Raw genomic sequence first — 22,126 nt, 5'->3', positions numbered from 1 at the left:
GACTACACAAGTGCATGGGGTTCACATGGAAAATCTGGAGATGTTAGCAGACTGAAAGCTCAGTGACTAACAGCCAAGCTCTTATCCACCTCATCCACGACTAATGGGATCTCAGGCCATGTAAAGATCTCTATTCCGGTGACTTTCCCTCCTATGAAAGACTTTGGACGCAAGGGGAGATGGCAGGATTTCAGGCTCGCTGGTCACTTGGAAGGTCCTAGCTAGGAAGGAATTTGACAAACTGGAACATGACCAAAGGAAGTTGCCTAGTTGAATTAGGGAGGTTAGAAGTAGTTGAAATGGTTTCAAGTAGATTCTAGACCAGGATCTATGGAACAAACTATATTTTTTAAGCCTAGAGCAGTGGTTCTCAAACTTTTGGGTCTCAGAGTCCCTTTATACTCTTTATAATTTTCAGAAATCCCCTTCCCATCCCTGCAAAGATCTCTGATTTACATGAGTTATAATTACTGATATTTACCATATTTGATATGAAAACATCTTAGTTTTACTTTGAAAAGAGGTTTGGACCTCACAGACCCCTGGAAATGGTTTTTAAGGACCCCCCTGACCACACTTTGAGAATCCCTGACCTAGGGAAGAAGATGGTCAATGATTACTCTCTCCTGATATTTGAAGGGTAGCTCCGAGGAAGAAGGATTAACCCGATTGCCCTCAGCCCCAAAAGGCAGATCAAGGATCATCAGATTGAAATTACACAGAAGCAGTTTTCTTACCAATTAAGACTCCTGTGGGCTGCCATGGGGGTGAGTGAGTTCCATATAACTGGCAGAAATCTCAAGGAGGAGCTGTCTGCTCACACGGGGATTAGCACAGATATAGTTTAAAGTGCCTTCCAGTTCTGAGATTCTAGGATTGTAACCCCTGGTCTCTTTGTCCCTCACCAGCTCACCTAAAGCCCAGAAGACAAGTCTCCGGCAAAGTCTCATTAGCCTGGAGGCTGTCTATCTATCTAGACTTCCCAATAATCATGAAGGAAATCTTTCCCTTCCTTGTCAAAGTCCACTCTAGGCCATGACGGCTGGATGATAGCGGAGCCTTCTGAGACTTCAGTCCTCAATGCTGAATGACCAAGATATCCTAGTGTGTACAGGCTACACTAGGCAGGTGTGGGACTCCTGAATGCCGCCCTTCCCCCAGATACCCACTAGACAGCAATAAGTCTCCCATGAAGAGAGAAGCCCCTTTCTGTAGTGGGAAGGAATTGGAAACTGGTGTGGATGCCCATCAGTGGGGGAATGGCTGAATAAGTTACGTTACATGAAGGTTATGGAATATTATTGTTCTGTAAGAAACGACCAGCAAGATGATTTCAGAGAAGCCCAAAGAGACTTACAGGAACTGATGCTAAGTGCAGTGAGCAAAATCAAGAGAACATTGTATATAGTAACAGCAAGATTATGTGATGATCAACTGAGATGGATTTGGCTCTTTCAAGGCAATTCCAACAGACTTGGGATAGAAAATGCCCTTCACATTCAGAGAGAGAATAATAAAGACTGACTGGATCAGAGCATAGTATTTTCACTTTTTTGTTATGTTTACTTGCTTTTTTTTCCTTTCTGTTTTTTCCCTTTTGATCTGATTTTCCTTGTGCAACATGGTGAATACTGAAATCTGTTTAGAGGAATTGCATTTGTTTAACCTATATTGGACTGCTTGCTATCTTGGGGAAGGGGGAAAGGGGGAGAAAAATTAGAAACGCAAAGTTTTGCAAATTTGAAGGCTTCACACTCAAATAGAATATTTTAAATACTTCTGACAGCTCAGATCTAGACCGCCAGTGTAAAAGCATTGCTTTGGCCATCACTGTGGAGAAGAAGCTAGAAAAACTCAGTTTGAGGGGACAGTAAGGAGGTGTCATTAAGGACAAGCATTTAGTTAAGCCAAGTTGGCCTAAATCGGACAATCAGGACCAGGACGGAAGGGCAGGCAGCCCACCTGCTGGGCCTTGGGGGAGGGGTAGCCAATTCCCTCTCCTCCTACGTAGTCCCCAAAAAGAGTCTCGGAACACCATCTCTCTGGTTCATTCATCATAAATGCAAATCCCATCGTTCCCCCCGACGGCCCCAGAGACAGGACTTAGTTTTAAATCCTCCTTTTGGGAGCACCTTGGTAAGAGGCTGAGAAATGCTGCCCCTGGCCCACCCTGCCCTCTTCAACCATAAATCCCCATCCCACTCCCCAACTCTCCCTGCAAAACAACCCTAAAACTAGAGATTGGCGGGCAGACCACCGGGTTACTTCTTTCTCCTCAGGACTGAGAGTCTGACTTAGGACGGTGTCTTCTTGCCTCTTGTAAAGAAATCAATCCCCTCTTGGCAGGAACCTCCTGTCCCTGGGGGAGCCCAGCCCAGCCAGGGACTCACTGCCTCCTCGGGCGGGTGCGTAAGTGATGGTGACATGTGAGAAGCTCCCAGAGCTCAGGAAGGGTCCCTCGGGACAGCCAGCTGCGAGGCTTACCTGCCACCTGCTTGCTACGCTGGGAGGCTTCCGAAGCCAGAGTGTGGGAGATGTGGAAGATGCGCTCTTGTTCTTGGAGCTGGGAGTCCAGGTCGGCTGAGCGATGTTTGTCCTGGGCGGTCAGAGGCTGGAGAGTGTGCATGCTAGAAACCAAGAGAGGAAGCGGGATGCAGCGAAAAGTACTCCTTTCAGGGGGCAAGGACATCCCAAGGACAGACTCCTCTGGGGGATGGGTGAGGTAGCAAGAGCCCGAACCTGGGCAATTCCTATTCTGCATCCTTCCCCTGCCCCACTTATCTCTCCTGCAAAAACATGCTCAATGTATAATAAAAACCAAAGATCCTCAGTGTACTCCAAAGCCTCTAATACTGGTCACATAGAGTATTAGGGGCTGGAATTGAACTCAGGTCTTCTGTATTTAAATCTAGCTACTTTCTATTCTATCACACAAGCAAATCTCTTTAACTCCATTTCTTCATCTACAAAATGGAAATATTAATAGGATCTACTTCACAGGATTGCTGTGAGATATGCATAAAGTGTCAGGGATTGGATTGGCAGACCTAACTCCCAGGTGAGGAAACACTTTCTACAAAGGCAGGTCAGCTACTTCTCTGAAATATAAAGTCTTAGAGAGTTGCTGAGATCATTGAGAGAAAAAATGACTTGCTCAGGGTCACATAATCAATATGAAACAGAGGGACTTAAACCTGGATTTTCTTGGTTTTGCAGCTGCTTCTCTATCAGCCATAGCATGAGCCCCCCTCGTGTGAGAATAAAATGAAATAATGTATACAAACTTCCATGTCACCCTCAAATGACTATTATTTATCAGCAGTTATTCTCTGGACTCTGTCTCTGAATTCTTGTAGGATTAAGCAGGTCATTTCAACTCGAGGTCAGACAGAGAAATGATGATGACACTTAAAACAACTATAACCTCATTGATTGGGTATTCCTTCCAGTGACATAATTAGAGGCCCAGATGGTGTGGAAGATGGAATCAGGGAGATCCGAATTAAAATCCTACCGTTAACTACATGGGCAAGTCCCTTAAACTCCCATGAATCTTAGTTTTTACCCATCTGCAAAATGGGGTCAGCAAAATGGGCAGCCACCACACTGAGGTGCTAGCAGAATAAAATGAGATCATGTGTCCTGCAAACCTTAAAATAGCTATGTAAATGTCAACTATTCATTTATTTATCTAGCTACCCATCCATCTGTCCTTCTATCCATCCATCCGTCCGTCCACTTATTTATGTTTATTTATTTATTTGTAATTTACCTAATCCCTCCACACTTGGATTTTAGTTTCTTTTTTTTTTTTTAAATAACTTTTTATTGATAGAACTCATGCCTGGGTAATTTTTTACATTATCCCTTGCATTCACTTCTGTTGCGATTTTTCCCCTCCCTCCTCCACCCCTTCCCCCAGATGGCAAGCAGTTCTTTACATGTTGAATTAGGTTACAGTATATCCTAGATACAATATATGTTTGCAGAACCGAACAGTTCTCTTGTTCCATAGGGAGAATTGGATTCAGAAGGTATAAATAACTCGGGAAGAAAAACAAAAATGCAAACAGTTTATATTCATTTCCCAGTGTTTTTTCTCTGGGTGTAGCTACTTCTGTTGGACTTTAGTTTCATGATTTTTTTTTTTTTTTTTTTTGCTGAGGTAATTGGGATTAAGTGACTTGCCCAGGGTCACACAGCTAGGAAGTGTTAAGTGTCTGAGACCAGATTTGAACTCAGGTCCTCCTGACTTCAGGGTTGGGGCTCTATCCACTGCACCACCTAGCTGCCCCTCATGATTTTTTTTGGACAAAATAATCTGTACTTTAAGAAATCGCCCTCTCTGAAATCAGCTAGCGATCCTTAGCTGGGAGCATAGTGGGGGCCATTCACTGAGCCAACAATCCCACTTTGTGAGGATCTGCCTCCCGGGACCCAGGGACACCTCGGCAAGTGCACTTGTTGGAAGAGTCTCTAGGCAATTCTGAATGTTGGGGGTCTAGTCCCGTGCTCGCCTGACCTCAAACATCACAGTATGTGGCCAGGGCTGGCCATGAGGATGAGGAGCTGACCTCGAGCGGGTGAGGAGGTTGCGGATCTTCTCAGCTTTGCGGAACCTCGCCTCTAACTCTTCCAGGCTGAGCGGTTCCTCGGGTTCCAAGTCCACATAGCGCTCGGGAATGGACACCTTGTCTGGCTTGGACAGCTGGACAAACAGAAGGGATAAAGAGAAACTCTGAACCTGACACACGTGTCCCCCCCTGCCTTCGAAGCCCTCTGGTTACTGTCAACCCACCAGCATGGACCGATATCTAAACACCGAACGTCTCCTTCATTAAAATGCGCGCTCTTTCTGCATCCAGAAAAAAATGTAAGGAGACTGAATGTAAATCAACACATGCTATGTTCACTTCTTTTTTCTGTTTTTTTAAAAAATTTCTCCCTTTTGCTCTGATTTTTCTCTCCCAACATGATTCATAAAGCAATGTGTATTAAGAATAAATAAACTTACAATATTAAAAAAACAACGTTAAGCTCTTAGAGGTCAGGACCAAACTTTTGCCCTTCTGACCTATATTTAAAGCTTAAAGGGATCTTAGAAATCTTCCAATTGTCTTTTTACAGAGAAGGAAACTGAGACCCAAAGCTGGGAAACCATTTGTTCAATATGGTTAGAGTGGTTTGGATGAACCCAGACAAAGAACTCTTTGAGTTCTGGATAATAATAGCTAAATAATTCAACAATATATATTATTTAGTGATTGTGAAATGACATGTAATTATTATTAAATAAATAAAATTAGTTATTAAGTAACATTTTATACTAGTTATTAAATTATTAAAGTAAATATACTAGTTATTAAATTTTATGCTAGTTAAGAATGGCCATTATTGTACTCACAATTTATGTGTTTTCATTTGATTGTCACAACAACCCTGTAAAATATTTTGTCCTAAGCCAGGGGATCAAATATCAACAGGTAAGTTGTGGAGGAAAAAAAACAGGAGGTCAAGGCAGAGGTTTCTTAAACTGGGGGAAGGAGGGTCCCAAATCACACTGCTAGGACTTCCTCCAGGACTGGAGGAGATCCTTCCAAAAAAGGGCTGAGCCACAACTCAGGACAGCAGCCCCCGAGTGAGAAGCTCGACCTCCCACTGGCAAGGAGTCAGCCAGCCACAGGCTAAGCTGGCAGGTTTCTCCCTAATGCTCTGAGGGTGAATTTGATCGTGTTTGATCAAATTTTTAAAAACCAAATTGAATCCAACTTAAGGACACACTCAGACTTTGATTCATAATTGTTACCTCTCTCATGAGGGAACGTTAACAAACTGTTCTCTGTTTCCCGTGGGGGCAAATGAAGAGGAAGTGTGATTTCATTACAGCAGGAGGGATTTAGGTTAGAGATAAGAAAGAACTTCCTGAGTGACACAAGAGCAGACATCCAGGACAGGATATGGGAGATTGTTTCCAGAAAAGGACCTATAACTGGGCAAGCTCCTGACTGTCTCATATAGCAAGAGGAAGGGCTTAATAGTCAGGGGACTGGCCCAGAGGGACCTGGATGGAGCCATTTCTGCCCCAAATACTGCTCTACTGTTCTGGTAGCCAGTGAGCTGGGCAATAATTACAATAATCACATTTTATAGCACTTAGAGGTTTGCAAAGTGCTTTCTCTATGCTATCTCATTTGATCTGTAGAATAATCCCTTTTTTGTTCAATCCTTTCTGACTTTTTGTATCCCCATTTGGAGTTTTTGTGGCAAAGATATTGAAGTGGTTTGCCATTTCCTGCTCCAGTTCATTTTACAAGTTTAAAAAAAAAATGAGTCAAACTGAGCTAAGTGACCTGCCCAGGATCAATAGCTAGTACGGTTGGATTTGAATTCACAACAGTAAATTTTATTGACTCCAGGCCTGGCATTCTATTCATTATCTATCACCTAGCTGCAAGTTCTCTGGGATGGGAATTATTATTTTTTCTATTTTAAAGATGAAAATGAGAATCAGATAGTCTGAATGATGCTGTTGGCAGCGGGGAGGGAGGTGTCACATAGTTAGTAAGTATCAGAGATTCCCTGGATTGTTGTGAGGATCAAATGAAATAATATTTGTAAAATGCTTAGCACACAGCAGACGCTCTATAAATATTTCTTCCCTTCTCTGGATTGTTGTGAAGATCAAATGAGATATTTGTAAAACTGTTTAGCACACAGTAGGTGCTCTATACATGTTTCTTCCCTGGGTTGTTGTGAGGCTCAAATGAGATACTATTTGTAAAAATGTTTAGCACATAGTAGGTGCTCTATAAATGTTTTTTCCCTGGGTTGTTAGGATGAAATGATATTAATATTTATAAAATGTTTAGCACACAGTAGGCGCTCTATAAATATATCCTCCTTTCCCTGGGTTGTTGTGAAAATCAAATGACATGATATTTGTAAAATGTTTAAGACACAGTAGGTGCTCTATAAATGTTTCTTTCCTTCCCTGGGTTGTTGTGAGGATCAGATGAGATAATATTTGTAAAATAGTAGGTACTCTATAAATGTTTCTTCCCTTCTCTGGGTTGTTGTCAAGATCAAACAACGTAATATTTCTAAAGCACCTACACAGTGCCCAGAATATAGTAGGCATTTGATAAATGCTTATTTCCTTTTTACCTTCTTCAAACTTTCCTGTATCATCCTTATCCACTGTCTCCTTCTGTACGATGCAAGCTCCTTGAGGTCAGGACCTATGTCATACTTTACCTTGATATCCCAGAGTCCAGGCACACAGTGGGCACTTTATGGACTCTTCACCATACGCTCCATCTTACCTCAGCCCTGTTTCTCACAGTCTGGCCCCCAGGACTCTTCCAGCTCCCAAGTGGAGAATATTTCTTTAACGGCTCTTGAGCGGACATTTCCTCTCTATGCCATTTCCTTTCCTGGGGCTGACACTGAATCCTAAAGCATATGTGGAGCCTAACCTGGTCCTTCCTTGAGGGATTATCTGGGGGGAAAGTTTATGATGACCTACAGGAAGAAACCCTTAGGATCCCCAGCCTGAGAAAGCCTAGGAGAGCAGAAGGCTGTGGAAGGCAACGCTTCCATCAGGAAGGTGACGTCCCACCCACTTTACCTCTCTGTTGATGTCTATGTCATAATCTTGAGGTTCTAGGTCCATCTCAGTCACGGGGGTAGCCCGCACTTTCAGCCATCCGTCCTCATCTTTCTCCCCTCCTTGCATGGCTCTCTCAAGTAACTGCAAATCAAAGTCCTGTTCTCGCTTCCACTGGTAACAGACACAAGAAGGTTAAAAAGCAGTCATTGCACCCTACCAACGAGCCCTGACATTCCTTCTGGGGTCCCGGGCTGCTGGGAGTCATTATCGCAACGCTCGAGAGGAAAGTGAAAATCTCTGACCCTTTCAACAAATAGTCTGCTTCCCAGGGCTTAGTGTCCTTAAGCAGTAAATAACTGATGCTTATCTGTAATCTTAGGATAAACTATATTTATAAAATACAACCGGAGCCCATGGCCAGACCCAAGAGATGTCTGCTCCCTGTGGAATACTGACTCAGAGCCCTTCACCTCTGTTGGAACGAGGTAAGCTGGGGGACTAGTTGGTACCTCCAATCCCTCGGCCAGAGCTCTGATCCAAATCTCCCAACTATATTGGGTAAACACCTCCAAGGGTCGCCTGCTAGTGAGACTAACAAATGTGGAGGGTCGGAGTGGAAACGGTGATGGACTGGAGTCTTTGGACATAGGCTCAAATATGCTTCTGCTACTTATTACTCATATAACCCTTCACAAATCCATCCGTCTTTCTTTGGACTTCAGTTCCCTCACTTACATAGGTTTAAATATGTTTCTGCTACTTATCATTTAACCCTTCACAAATCCATCTGTCTTTCTTTGGATATCAGTTCCCTCACTTACATAGGTTTAAATATGTTTCTGCTGCTTATTATCATTTAACCCTTCACAAATCCATCCGTCTTTCTTTGGACATCAGTTCCCTCGCTTACATAGGTTTAAATATGCTTCTGCTACTTATTACTCATATAATCCTTCATAAATCCATCTATCTTTTCTTTGGATGTCAGTTCCCTCACTTACATAGGTTTAAATATGCTTCTGCTACTTATTACTCATATAATCCTTCATAAATCCATCTATCTTTTCTTTGGATGTCAGTTCCCTCATTTATGAAATGAGGAAATAGAATTCAATAACCTCTAAGATCCCCTCCAGCTCCAAATTTATGGGCTCCTTTCTCAAATGAAGGACAAATATATTGGGTTTGGAAATAGGGAAAAACAAAGGTCTTTATTGATCTTTTAGTAGAATGGGGATATTAGGGAATTCTTTCCATATATAAATGGCTGTGAAGATCAGCAAATGAGGCAGCCTGTGGTTAAGCATACAGAACCTGAAGGTAGCTTTGGAGCCGAGTCACTCTAAAATTAAAATGAGTTCATGTTGGGATCACTAAGGCCATTTTTAATTCAATGGCAAAACCCTGGGTACCTTGAAAACTTTCCTAATAATCCTCTTTCTGTACATAGGTGAATTTCCCTATGGTCAGAGCAGCAAAGTCCATTTTCTACCCTTTTGTGTTATAAAAAGAGAACATTGATCATGTTATTGTGAATTTTGCAAAGATTCATTCCTTTCTTCTTTTAGATCATAGAAATCTGAACTCTCCCTTCTCCCTCTCTCCCCTACCCCACTTTTCAGATACCCAAAGAGTCTTGGATACATCTATCAGCAATAATAATAACAATAATAATGAAGATAAAATCAACTGATTTCCACCCATTCATGCACAAGTTCTCCATTCTATATATCAAAATGGTTATCGCTCTTTCTTTGGTGAATGATTTTGAATGTTTGAAAAGATTAGGACGTTGAAGCTTCTGTGACAGAGAACTCATATAATGATCCACAAAGAAGAAATGTAGTTTCTTCCAGTCTTGGAAGAATGACTGCTACTTGTTTAAGCCAGGCTTGATTGCTTCCACAGAAAGAAGAGGGCCACTTTATTCTATGGTGCGGTCTAGTAAGAAACACATCAATCCATTATTATCAAGCAACATTTTTATTGGTGTCAATGCAGAGACTTGTACATGTGTTTCTTAAAAAAAAAGAAAGAAAGAAAGAAAGAAAAAGACCCAACAATAAAAAACCCACAAGAAGGTACGCAAGAGTCACTTTGTTATCTGTACTCTTTCTACATTTTGAAATACTGTGGTTGCCAAAAAAAAAAAAAAAAAAAAAAAGCCATTGTTATCTTATTTAGTCAGTCACCCACACACTAAGGCCAAGCAAGCCAGTGGACATTTGCAGATCTGTACATGTCAGCGCTTCCAAAGCCAATAAACTAATACCTACAAACAGGCTGCTTCGCTACAGGTCAGGGGTGGCGTGGGCTGGGATTCTTATATTTACTGCAATCATTAATTCTTGCCAATACAATAGCAAAAGGTGTCATTAAGAAACTGTGCACATGTATCAGATGAACTAAAATGACCAAAAAAAAAAAATGCTTAGTCGCCATAGCTCACTGGAATGTGCAAAGATTGTGAAGATATTTATACTTTCCAGGGTGAAAGACTAAACTCAGATAAACGTGTGACGCCAGTTCTCCATGAGTATTCCCTGGCAGGGAACAGAGCAGCAATGCAGAGACTAGAGACAAGTGAATCACAAATCAGCATTACTGGCTGGGGAGGACAAGGACCGCAGAGGAGGAGGAAAAGCCACATTCGGGGTGGGGGCTCAGCTAAACTAGTAAGGCAGAGCTGCTAACGCAATGAAGCCTGGTCAAAACAAAGTAGGCTAGTTATGAAATGTCCAACATAAATGAGAAGCTTCTGTAAACAAAATGAGGCATTAGGAGCATGATGAGCGATTACTCTAAAAGCGAGAAAACTTGTGCAATGAATTAGGTAAGGAAGAATCAGGCTAAACATCTAGGGAAACACATTATCAGACATGAAACACACAACTCAACAAAAATTTGGGAGGAGGGGATAAAGGGGAAGAAAGAGAGAAAGAAAGAGAGAGAAAAGAAAGGAGGGAGAGAAGGAAAGTAGGGAGGGAAAGAAGGAGAGAAGGAAAAGGGGGAAAAGAGAGAGAGAGAATGAGAGAGAAAAGGAAGGAGGGAGAGAAGGAAAGTAGGGAGGGAAAGAAGGAGAGAAGGAAAAGGGGGAAAAGAGAGAGAGAGAGAGAGAGAATGTGAGAGAGAGAGAGAAAGGGAGGGAGGAAGTAAGGGAGGGAGAGACATCTAATACTATTGTGTCATTTGGACTCCTGAGAATTAGGACACTTCCAGTGTTAGCTCAGCTTGGGTTAGTGACCCAGGGGAGCATCACAAACTTACACATCCTCTGCTTGAACCCAAACATGTCCTGGCTTCCAAAGGAAATTTTCCAAACCCGACTGAAGCCATAGTTCACCACCAGAGCCCTAACACCCTCATAGTCCCTTCTGTGATACACATTTTGAGGTTTCTAGGGATGGTTTCTTTATTGGGTTACTTCCCTAGCAAATCACTAGAATTCCTTTTCCATTCATCATACAAAATCAGTCACAAAGTTCTGAAAAACTGGTAGAGAATTTCTAAGGTGATCTCTCCAGGGGATTCTTGAAATGAATCTTTAGACTGATTATGTCTCCCTAGAAGTCTCCTATCCTAGAATCTGTCTATCTGTTTGACTCTCTGTCTACTTGTCTGTCTCTGCCTCTGTCTCTCTCTGTCTGTTTCTCTCTGTCTCTCTGTTTCTGATTGTCTGTGTCTCTCTGTCTCTGTTTCTTTCTATCTCTCTATGTCTCTCTCTGACTGTCTGTATCTATCTGTCTGTCTCTGAATTGTCCCCATCCCATTCTTTGGACACCTGCTCCAAACACAGCCCTCATTTTAAAAAGAAAACCCTAATTAAGATGATTAGCCCTGTTGGAGCAAACAGCTCACTCAGGAGGAGTACAGGAAGCCCTGCCTTAAAGTGCGAAGAGGGAGGGAGGAAACGCAGCTCTCACACCCAGCCCGGTCCTCCTAGTAACATACTGAGCCAAGGTCTCCGGGGCTGGGACGGCTGAAGGCGTGGGATGAGGACATGCTCTGCTTCTCGCCTTGGCTCAGCGTTCTCTTCCGCTCCCGGACAAGGGCCTTCTGGTGACGCTTCATTCTCTCCAGCTGCTCCTCAGCGCTCATTTTGCCCCTCAAGTGGTCTCCAGAATATAGGCGTTCCAAGGCACTCTTGGGTCTCTGAGAAGGGGGCACGGGACAGACAGAACACAACCTCAGTGACACAGGAGGTCTCAGATGACCAGTCCTTGCCACTGTGGTCTCTTCAAAATACTTTCACAGAAAATAATCTCAGAGATTACATAATCTAATCCAGTGAACATTTATTAAGCACCCAATGTATATGGTTTCAAACTAAAAATTTGAAAGATAGTTCTTGCCCCTGTGGAATTTACATTCCAACAGGGGTGGTGGAAATAACATATCAACAAGTACGTGTATAATTATTTGGGGAGGATGAAATCAATATCAATGCTAAAGGAAATGGGGAAAATGTTGGTACAAGGGCTGGTCCTTGAATCAGAGGAGCCTGGACAAAAGCATGAAGGAAGGCTGAGATTAGAAAGGTAGGACAGCTTGGATGTACTATGGAATATGGGAAAGAGAAGATTATGAAATAAATCTGAAAAAGTTGGCTGGCGTGGATGGTGGACTGAGGGGAGTGGCGTAGTCAGACTTGCATTAGAAGTTCATTTCAGCAGCAGTGGAGGGGATGGTTTGATCTTATTTGCAATTAAGTAAGGAACTTTGCACATCAGGATGACATGGGAAGAATGAAGGCTATGGAGTCAGCTGTCTTGGGTTTGAATCCTACCATTAGGCAATCACTGTACCTTCCTGGCTCTTTGCTCCTTCCTCTAGACAGGATGAGATGATTCTAGAGGTCCCTTAAGATCCTGTAGACATCTATCTTCAACAGCTCCCTCTGTATAAAGACCTCCATGGATGGACTCAACTATGCAAAGGATCTATGATTTCCTTTGCAAAGGGAAACCCTCCCTACCAACTCAGAATACACATATTCAGTGACTCTAGAGTGAAGTCCTAGGGAGTTGTCCGAAACTGAAAGAGGGTAAGAGACTTGTCCAGGTCGGGGCCTGAACACAGATCCTACTCTAAGTACCTTCAGATATTCTCTGACTCTTAATTATCACAACATTTTTCCTCATATCAAGTTGAAATCTGCCTCCATAACTTCTACCTACCCAAGGGACTTGTGGTTTTTGTTTTGGTTTGGTTTGGTTTTTAGGGCTTCTAGTTTTGAGACCAAGTAAAATAAATGTAATCCCCCCGTCATTTGAAGGTCAAACTTTCAGATTTTGGAAGGCAATGAAGTCTTTCCTTCTCCAGATTAACCACCTCAGTTCCTTCAAAACGTCCCTCATGATATAGGTTCTAGTTCCTTGACCATCCTTGTAACAAGTCTTTGGGTGGACTCTGGCTTGTCAAGGCTTCCCTTCTAAGCACATAACACCTAAAAACTGAACACAATACTTAGCCTCTTCCTTTGTCCTGGCCAAGAAAGTTTTTTCAGCTGCTGGGATGTCACTGATTCATACTAATCCACCTTTAAGGGTAGCTAAGTCACTCATTGATTAGAGTCAGGAAGACTTAAATTCAAAAGGACTTGAAATCTGGAAGACTCATCTTCCTGAATTCAAATCCAGTGTTAAGATATTTATTAATTGTGTGACCCTGAACCAGTCACTTAATTCTATTTGCCTCAGTTTCCTCATCTGTAAAATGAGCTGGAGAGAGAAATGCCCGACTACTCCAGTACTTTTGCCAACAAAACCCCAAATGGGTCATGGAGTGTCAGACATGTAAAATAACAACTAAACTGACTCTCAAAATACCGTCATTGGTGCAGATGACTAAGTACCATGATGCATAAGTCCCAGATTAGGGAGATTTCCACTAGATGTATAGTGATTCTTAACCTGGAGTCTATATTGTGATAAATGCTTTAATATAATTGGTTTCTTTTGTGATTCCATATATTTTATCTTATACCTTTAAAAATATTATTCTGAGAGAAGTCATAGGTTTCATGACAATAAAAAAAATTAAAGACAATAAAATTAGAATTTGCCAGATGGGAAAGAAATACAGTTGGGTCTCTTAAGTAGGATGAGGATAATAAGGCCTATTTGCAGCTCTACATAGTTCACTTTTCTCTGCAGACCGTAGAGACAGGCAAGATGGTGAAGGAGTAAGTTATTCTTCTAACCCACACTCACTGTGGAACCCCGGGCAAGTCAGTAACCTCTTAGGGCCTCAGAAAACTTTATAAGATAGTTAGGCAATTAGTTAAATTCAGGTTTAAGATGATTAGTTTACAAGTATTTATTAAATGCTATTATGTACCAGGCACTGTACACTAGAGATACAAAGGGAGAAAAAAAGAGACGGGCTTTTAGGTGCTTACATTCTGATGGGAGAGAGAACATAAAAATGACTAAAGACAAGGAAAGCAGTCTTAAGTGAGAAGTCTTAAAGGAGAAGGTATTAGGGAAGTTTGCAGAAGGTAGGAGAATCCAAGCTGAGTGTTGGAGAAAGTCTGGGAAACTAAAGGGGGGCAGTGAAGGGGTAAAGTATTGGGGGCAACAGTAAGGCACAGAAAAAAAATACATTAGCGGAACTTTGCAAGACATGTTGGCATTTACAGGTTAGATTTCTTTTTTAAGGATCATGCCTTAAACTCAAATCACTTTGACGACTGTTAATTGGCCAACAATAGGTCTCTGCCCAAGCCTTTCTAGGTCAACAGTTGCAATTGTTTCTGTTATGGCCAGAAACCCAGCTGGTTTTTCCCTCCCAGATTGCTCGTTTTATTTATTTATTTATTTTTAAAACTAGATTAAAGAGGTCACTTTTCGCCTCCTTTCTTACCCAGCCTTAATCACTAATCTCAGTCAAACCGAGACCTGTGAAAGACCTTAGCTAAAAAGGCCAAGGTTTCCTACTACATCCAGGGCCATCTCCAGTTGTCCCAATCTATATCTTGCCACTGGACTCAGATGGCTCTGGAGGAGAAATTGAGGCTGGGGACTTTGTACAGCCCTCCCTAAAATCCAATGGCCTTTTTCAAGAATAATGGACAAACAACCACAAAGCAACTTTGGCAACCTGGACCCCAGCCTTGACTAGGCAAGTAGGGCCATCCAGAAACTTTTCCAATGAACCTTCTCTCTTCTAATTTCCACTCCTGAATGACTAAGGAAAACTGGTTTCTAGGAAGTACTTGGAAGAATGGGAGATTTTAAGGCTGCAAAAGGCAAAGGAAGTACACTGACTTTGGAGTCAGTGGGTTTGAATTCTTTATCTTTCTGTTTCTTCATCTATTAAAAAAAAAAAAAAAGGCAGGTCAACTAGATTGCCTTAGAGGTCCCTTCCAGGGTTAGCTCTATGAGCTTGTGATTTTTTTTTTCTTTTTGGGTGAGATAATTGGGGTTAAGTGAGTTGTTCAGGGTCATACAGCTAGTAAGCATTAAGAATCTAAGGCTGATTTGAACTCAGGAATCCCTGAGTCTGACTGGACTCTATCCTCCATCCTATTTAGCTGCCCCAATTTTGTGATTAAAAATATCAATTTTAATTTTTAAAAAGTCTTATAGCTATTCTGTTTCCCCCTCCATGTGTGTCACTGTCCACCAACTAATCTTCTGAACTTAAAAAATTATTTTTCCTGTCTCTAGGGAGGACCCTATCAAACCCATCTTAGATAAGTGACCCAGGAGAGAGAGTTTGGAAGACAATTTCCCCAAAAGACAAGTGATTATAGCACAGGATAGCAAGGGTGGACCTAAGAGGACCACAAGCAAGTTTCTGACCACAGTATTGGGCCATCCTGAAGACATTACCTTTGAGCCATCGGCATTTAATCCCCTCCTGAGTGTAACGTAGGAAGGAATGGTGGATGACTGCTGGAGCCTGGATGTGGAGCCGGAAAAACCTTTGCAATGGAAGGAGAAGGAGAAAAAGAATTGGACTTCAATGGCCTGGCCAAGATTGGGCCCAGATCTGCCCAATACGTCCCCTTCTCTGCTGCCCCTGGAACAGACTGCGGGAGCCAGCCCAAGAGTCTCCCTCTTTCCCTTCTTCCTCCTCATCTGAGAACTCACAAATATCCAGGGACCACCAAGCCCTAAAGCCCAACCAGTTTGGCACAATCAGCTCAGCGGCTTACCCTTCTGCACATGGAAGGGGACCAGAAGGAGAGGGCAGAGGGCACTGAATAAATAGTCCACTATAATATGCTGGAGATTCCTTAATGGACCGAACAGGGAGGCAGTGCCTAGTGTACCCGCCTTCCCCATGAAGGGGCAAAGAAAGAACCTTGCCTGGCACCTTGCCTCACTCTGATGAAGGAGCGGGCATCTCCCTCAGCTCCCACCCTGGGTTATAACTTTTATCAACCTCCATTTTCAAGGGCACTTGGTGAATAGTGTCTAGAAGATGAGTTCAAATTCTGTGTCACCTATTTAATAGCTATGGGACTCTGGGTCATTTAATCTGTTTCTGCCTCAGTTTACTCATCTGTAAAATGGGGATAATAGTAGCATCTGTCTCACAGAGTCGCTGTGAGGGTCAAATGAAATCATATTTGCAAAGTACCCTGCAAACCTTACATTTCTGTATAATGCTATCATCAATATCATGATCATTATTATTAAATTATTATTTTTAAAAATTAGATTTTAAAAACTATGTATATTTTTAAAATTATTAAAAGCATGAAACTTAGCTCTCTGGTCTACCAACAGTCAGGGCCACCTCACCTCTCCCAGGTAACGTCTGGTAGCCACTATCGGGGCCCACAAATCCAAGGGAGGGCTGGTTCCCGTCACCGCTGAGGGATGCCAGCTCCGGCTCGCTCATATATGAACGGAGCTCAACCTACAGAAAGCAGATGCAGAGACAGTCAGACCAGGGTTAACCCAGAGACCCTCACCAGTGTAAAAGCCCCCCGAGGTCCTGCTGTCTGCCTCCTACTTCCTGGCCCCCAGCTTCCCTCCCCCCCAGCCTAAGAAGGGCCTGTCCTGCCGACTCTCACCTTGGAGTCGCCGTTCACACACTGCCCCAGCTCCCGGTCTCGCTTCCTCTCGTCCGACTGCCGCTTGAGGCCCCTCACGGAGGTGTGACGGATAATGGTGGCTTCCCGAGGAAGAGGAGGCACGGCGGGAGGAGGGTCTTCGGGGCTGTATTGCTCGGGAAGGGGGGGTCGGGGAGGGGCCTCATCTTCCTGCTCAGAAAAATAAAAGTAGAAATACATGTGCACATATTGGATTTAACATATATATTTTACCATGTTTAACATATATCGGACTACTTGCCATCTAAGGGAGGGGTTTTTGCAAATGTTAATGTTGAAAACTTATTCATACATTTGTTTTAAAAAATAAAAAGCTTTAATTAAAAAAAGAAAAGAGCAGGAAAAAAAAGAAAAGTAGAATAATCACTTGATATCCAATATATGAAAATGATACACTCAAGAAGGACTAAGAGTTCTTCCCTCCCCCACTTTCATTTCACCTTACATTTATTTTTTTCTCCCTCCCATCCATTTAAAACAAAACAAATTATCCCACACTGACCACATCTAAAAATTCACTCTCTGAATCCATCCCCCCTCAGGGAGAATAGTTCATCATTAATCCCCTGGAATTATGGATGTCAGCGCATCAGTCAGAGTTCTAAGGCTTTTGAAGTTGATTGTCTTTACAAATGTTACTGTTATTGTAAGCCTTATTCTCTCAGTTCTTCTCACTTTTCTCTGCGTTGGTTCCTACAAATCTTCCCAGGTTTCTCTGAACCTGCCCCTGTTGTCATTTGTTATGGCACAATAGTATTCCATCGCATCACTAGTTTACAATTTTCCTTTAACTTTCAGGTCTTGGCCATTACAAAAAGAGCCCCTATAAATATCTGAGCCTAGGAATCCCAATAAGAAGGTCATTGGGGAGGTAAAAAAGCATCAGAAGCCTGCCTTTGCTCATCACCATTCAGGCCAGGCCAGTAATATTTTATGCCAGGAGATTCTTGCAGGTGTTTGCCTTTGGGGGCCCAACCCCTTCCCAGTGAGGCAATAGGGTAGAGTATTACAGATTAAAAAAAAACAAGGAACAGAGATCCTAGAGGTTAAATGGCTCAAACTCAGGACACGCAATGAATTAACAGCAGCCCCACGGCTGAGAGCCAAGGCCAACAGACACTCGGTCCACTGTTCTTGGCATTCCACAATGAATGATGTCTTATTCCTCTCACCTCCCCTCTTCATGGGGACTTCTCTGGGTAGAAACAGATTGTCAAATCATTCCCACTTACTAACAAGCTTAGAATACCACGGAGCCCGCTGTCTGAAAAACTTCTAGCCAACAGCCTAAGTCTTCAAGGACGTGGGCTCCCTATAATTTCATAATAATGAAATTTTATTATTTCATAAAGAGCAAATCTTTTAACCAGCTTTGGTGCAATGTGCAGATTGGGGATGAATAAAGTGTCTGGGTTTCTGCAGGGTTCTGGTCTTCCCCTCTGCTCCATGTAAGGCTCTTTTGCGGTCCAGCGTCTGTGGGCCGAAGCTCCAGACCTCGTGGGCGACTCACGGCAGCCGCATACTGGGCGTCCCTCATTGTCTGCTGCGAATGAACTTGTTTTCCCTAAAATGTCCTGTCTGTGGTATTTTATGAGGGCTGTGCAAATACATCAATGAAACATCACTTGGCTGCCATAAAGGGTTTGAGGGGGAGGCTCTTACATCCCGAATCCCCTTCCCCTCCCCAGTTTTATGCTTCTTTCTTCCCTGACAGGGAGAATCCAAGTTCAGCAAGGAATCCGGAGGTTCCCTTCGCTCTACTTCCTTGTCCAATGTCAGCATATTTTTTAAATTTGTGAAATTAAGAGCCTGAAACTGAAATGATTGCTTCCTCTCTCTTCCAATTCCCCTCTGGTTATGATTTAAGGAGGACGATAACAATCCCCCTGAAGAGCACTTGAGAAAATTGTGCCATCAATGGCTCAGTGGTTGGGAAGGTACCACATGCCCCAGGGACACTCCGAGGTCCGTCCAATGATACGGCCCTATCAGTCACACACTGGCAGCGGATTCAGGCCTTTTCCAGCATGGTGTTAATTTCTATGTTTCCAGGCCAGGTTTATTTCTGTGTCATCCAAACCTATGGGCTCTGGTCCCACACGGGTTCTGTCTTCCAGGCCCTCATTTTGGGCCCACACGCTGAGCTCAGCCCTGAGTAGGGGGGAGCACATCTGTAGCCAGTGAGTCCAGAATTCTCCTCATGGACAGAAAAGACAACAATTTATGCTATTTTTATAGTTGACCATGATACCAGTGGGCATTGGAGAAATGCATACACTGTTAAACAGGTTAGGAAAAATTACCAACAATGACCTGGGCATGAGAAATGCTAGATTTGGGGTCAAAAGACCTGAGTTCAAATCCTACCTCTTCCACTTAATACTTGTGATTTGAGGCTAATTGCTTAAATCTCTCTAAGATGTACCCAAAGATGGGAGAACGGATGAACAAGGGGGCCTTCCAGGTTCTTTCTAGCTTCATATGATTCTCTGACAAGCAAAATCAGAAAAGGAAATGGCTCACTTCTATAAGGAAATCAAAGGCCAGTTCAAATGGTAGTACAATGGCCCCTCAAAATATCAAATATTTTATTTATCATAATATTAATATTATATTAATCATTTATATCAATATACAAATAATTGTAATATTTATTTAAATATTAATAAATATTATTAAAATATTTAGATATTAAAACAAACATAAGACAAGCTATAGGCAACTGGGTGGATTCTCTGTGGAAGGTTAATGGGAGAACAAATGAGAAGAATCCTATGGCTGAGAAGGTGCCGAGGAGGTCAAAGCCCATTGGGGAGATCCCTGACCCATCACTTACACTGTTAATGAAGGCGGCTATTTATCATTGATTGCCTCCCAGTCAGCTGGAATTTCTACTTCTCACATTTCTAAACATAGTTTTATTCAGAGGGTATATGTGGCCAGTAGCAGGTGTGTAACATAAGGCAGCAGAGCTCAGTACCTGGAATACAGTAGGTGCTTACTGATGAGCAAGCTTGGCCCTAATGAAGAGCTATAAGATGATCACTTTTTCCACTTCTTTGTAGAGAGAATATAATGTCAGCTATTAAAAACGTATTGGATCATTTTTGCTGAATTGTTTTTCCTGTTTTCTCTTTCATTTAAGAAAAGAGATTCTTTGGGAATTTCTAGATGAAATAAAAACCAAAAACCCCGCCAGGTGCAGCTGCTGGGGACCCTGATACTTAACACAGCATGGACAAACGGTCACCTCCCCTAACTGCCCTCCAGTTCTTCTTTCTGTTGAACCAATTTCCTCCTGTGCCAATTTAGGTCTATTTTCTCCTTCCCAGTCCTCTGTAAAGATGGCAGAAAAAAAGCCCAGAAAGGGAAGTGGAATCGGTAACCAGAGCTTGGCTCCCTAACCCACTGGACCTGTTCTTCTGACCGCTCGAAGCGCTGGCCTGGAAGGAAGCAGGTTCCCACACAGCCACCTCCAGTTTGGCAAATGGCAACCACGCTCTTTCAGGTTAGGGATGTGGGTTTCCCAGACAGGGAGCAAGGGCTGTTCGCTCAGCTCCGGGCAGCCACACTTACAGCCTTTGGCGACAGCTTTGTAGGGGACTGGACGGGAGAGGTCACTTTCTTCAGCTGCAGCGGATGGGTTCTGTAGGGCACATAGGTCTGCAGCTGCGGAAAGAGGCGGACCTCCAGGGGGGTCTTTGCAGGGCTGGTCCACGGAGGGCTGTTCGGGGGACTCGTCTGAGGGACTCGTTTGCTCTCCGAAGTACTGAGAGATTTGAGGACTGAAGGCACAGGCGTGTGAGGGAACAAAGGCACAGTTTTTCTTTCTAAGAGACAAAGAGACAGACTGTGAAATGAAGGGCAGGGTTTCTCTTTCCAAATGTCAGCCTTCAGCTGCCCATGACTCACTGCAGTGTGTGGTGCCCGGTGCTGGTCAGCGGTCATCCCACACCTCTGCGAGCCCTGCCCCCCTCCCCAGCCACAAGGGACACTTTGCTCCCACCTGGATTCTTGAAGGACTCCACTAAGATTTTGAAGTTTGCTTTATTTGTGCTCAGGCCAGCAGTGACATCTTCAATCCTCCAAAGATCCTTCTGTATCTGACCTCTCTCCTGGAGATGGAAAAACAGGCTTGACTTTTCTCTGTAAGATCTGACTTTTCCATATTATTTAGATGCCCCAAGCAAACCCAGGTGGTCCAGCAGATACAGCACTAGAACTGGAGTCAGGAAAACCTAAATCCCAATTTGATCTCAGAAATCTTACTAGTTATGTGACCCCTCACTGAATCTTCCTCCCCTCATCTGTAAAAGGAAAAGGAATAAGCATTTATTCAGTGCTTTCCATGTGTCAGGTGCTAGGCTAAACACATTTTATAAATATCATCTTATTTGAACCTTATTTGAGGTAGATGCTGTTATTACCCCCATTTTACAGTTAAGGAAAATGAGGCAAACAGAGTTAAGTGACTCGCCCAGGATCATCACACAATTAGTACACGTCTGAGGCCAAATTTGAATTTTGGTCTTTGGTTCTAACCATTGTGCTACCAGTACCTCTAATGGTGATAGAGATATATGTGTGAGGAGGGAGTGTGTATGAGAGACAGACAGATAGACACACAGAGAGAGACAGAGACAGAGAATGACAGAGAGAGACAAACCAGAGAGATAAAGAGACACAGAGAGAAGAGAGAGACGGGGGGGAGAGACAGAGACAGAGAGAGAGAGACAGAGACAGAGAGAGAGAGACAGAGACAGAGAGACAAACAGAGAGAGAAAGAGACACAGAGAGAAGAGAGAGACAGAGAGAGAGAGAGAGAGACAGAGACACAGAGACAGAGAGAGAGAGAGAGAGAAGAGAGAGAGAGAGAGAGAGAGAGAGAAACAGGGAGAAAGAGAGAAGGGAGGAATGAAGGGGGAGAGAGGAGAAAGGAGAGACAAAGAGAAACAGAAAGGAAGAGAAAAAGAGACAGAGAGAGAATAGAGAAACATACACAGAAAGAAAAAAGAGGGAGAGAAAGGAAGAGAGAAAAAAAGGAGGAAGGAATGAAGGGGGAAAGAGAGGGGAGAAGAGGAAGAGAAGGGAAAGATAGAGAGAACAGACACACACACACACACACACACACACACACACACACACACACACAAGGTGGGGGGAGAATGTGTTATGTATATAAATGTGCATGTACGTCTTCCTCAATTCTGGGTTGACCCAGGGAAGTGACCCCAGTCAAGGGGGACAGAGGTTTCCAGAGGAAAGTGGGTTATGAAGGAAAAGATTATGGGATGGGGGGGAGATCACTGACGGATGCTGGACTTCGCTGTTCCGTTACCTGAGGCAGAAAGAAGGATCGGCGACTCTGCCTCTGTAGGGTTTGTTTCAGCTGACTGACGTCGTTCTCCAGCTTCAGGTATTCATTCCAGGCATTTTCCATTTCCTGGTGG

The 22,126-nt window shown here is 43.2% G+C and overlaps 1 protein-coding gene across 6 annotated transcripts in view; it reads right to left on the bottom strand.

Moving 5' to 3' along the window:
* The window catches only part of PLEKHA7 (pleckstrin homology domain containing A7), a 203,416-nt gene that overhangs the window by 4,196 nt on the left and 177,094 nt on the right, over positions 1-22,126 (bottom strand). For 5 of the 6 annotated variants that reach the window (XM_051966041.1, XM_051966043.1, XM_051966042.1 and 2 more), the window contains 10 exons: positions 22,015-22,119; positions 20,683-20,791; positions 20,253-20,506; positions 16,638-16,826; positions 16,363-16,480; positions 15,445-15,536; positions 11,561-11,761; positions 7,628-7,780; positions 4,575-4,708; positions 2,485-2,627 (listed from right to left, as the gene is read on the bottom strand). In XM_051966041.1, the coding sequence (XP_051822001.1) occupies positions 2,485-2,627; positions 4,575-4,708; positions 7,628-7,780; positions 11,561-11,761; positions 15,445-15,536; positions 16,363-16,480; positions 16,638-16,826; positions 20,253-20,506; positions 20,683-20,791; positions 22,015-22,119 (1,498 nt within the window). The remainder of the gene's footprint in view (positions 1-2,484; positions 2,628-4,574; positions 4,709-7,627; positions 7,781-11,560; positions 11,762-15,444; positions 15,537-16,362; positions 16,481-16,637; positions 16,827-20,252; positions 20,507-20,682; positions 20,792-22,014; positions 22,120-22,126) is intronic. The other variant, XM_051966044.1, reaches the window with a different exon arrangement.

The sequence above is a fragment of the Antechinus flavipes genome, chromosome 6, assembly GCF_016432865.1.
Source record: "Antechinus flavipes isolate AdamAnt ecotype Samford, QLD, Australia chromosome 6, AdamAnt_v2, whole genome shotgun sequence".
Classification (NCBI taxonomy): Eukaryota; Metazoa; Chordata; class Mammalia; order Dasyuromorphia; family Dasyuridae; genus Antechinus; species Antechinus flavipes.
This window is presented reverse-complemented; position numbering and strand designations above follow the sequence as displayed.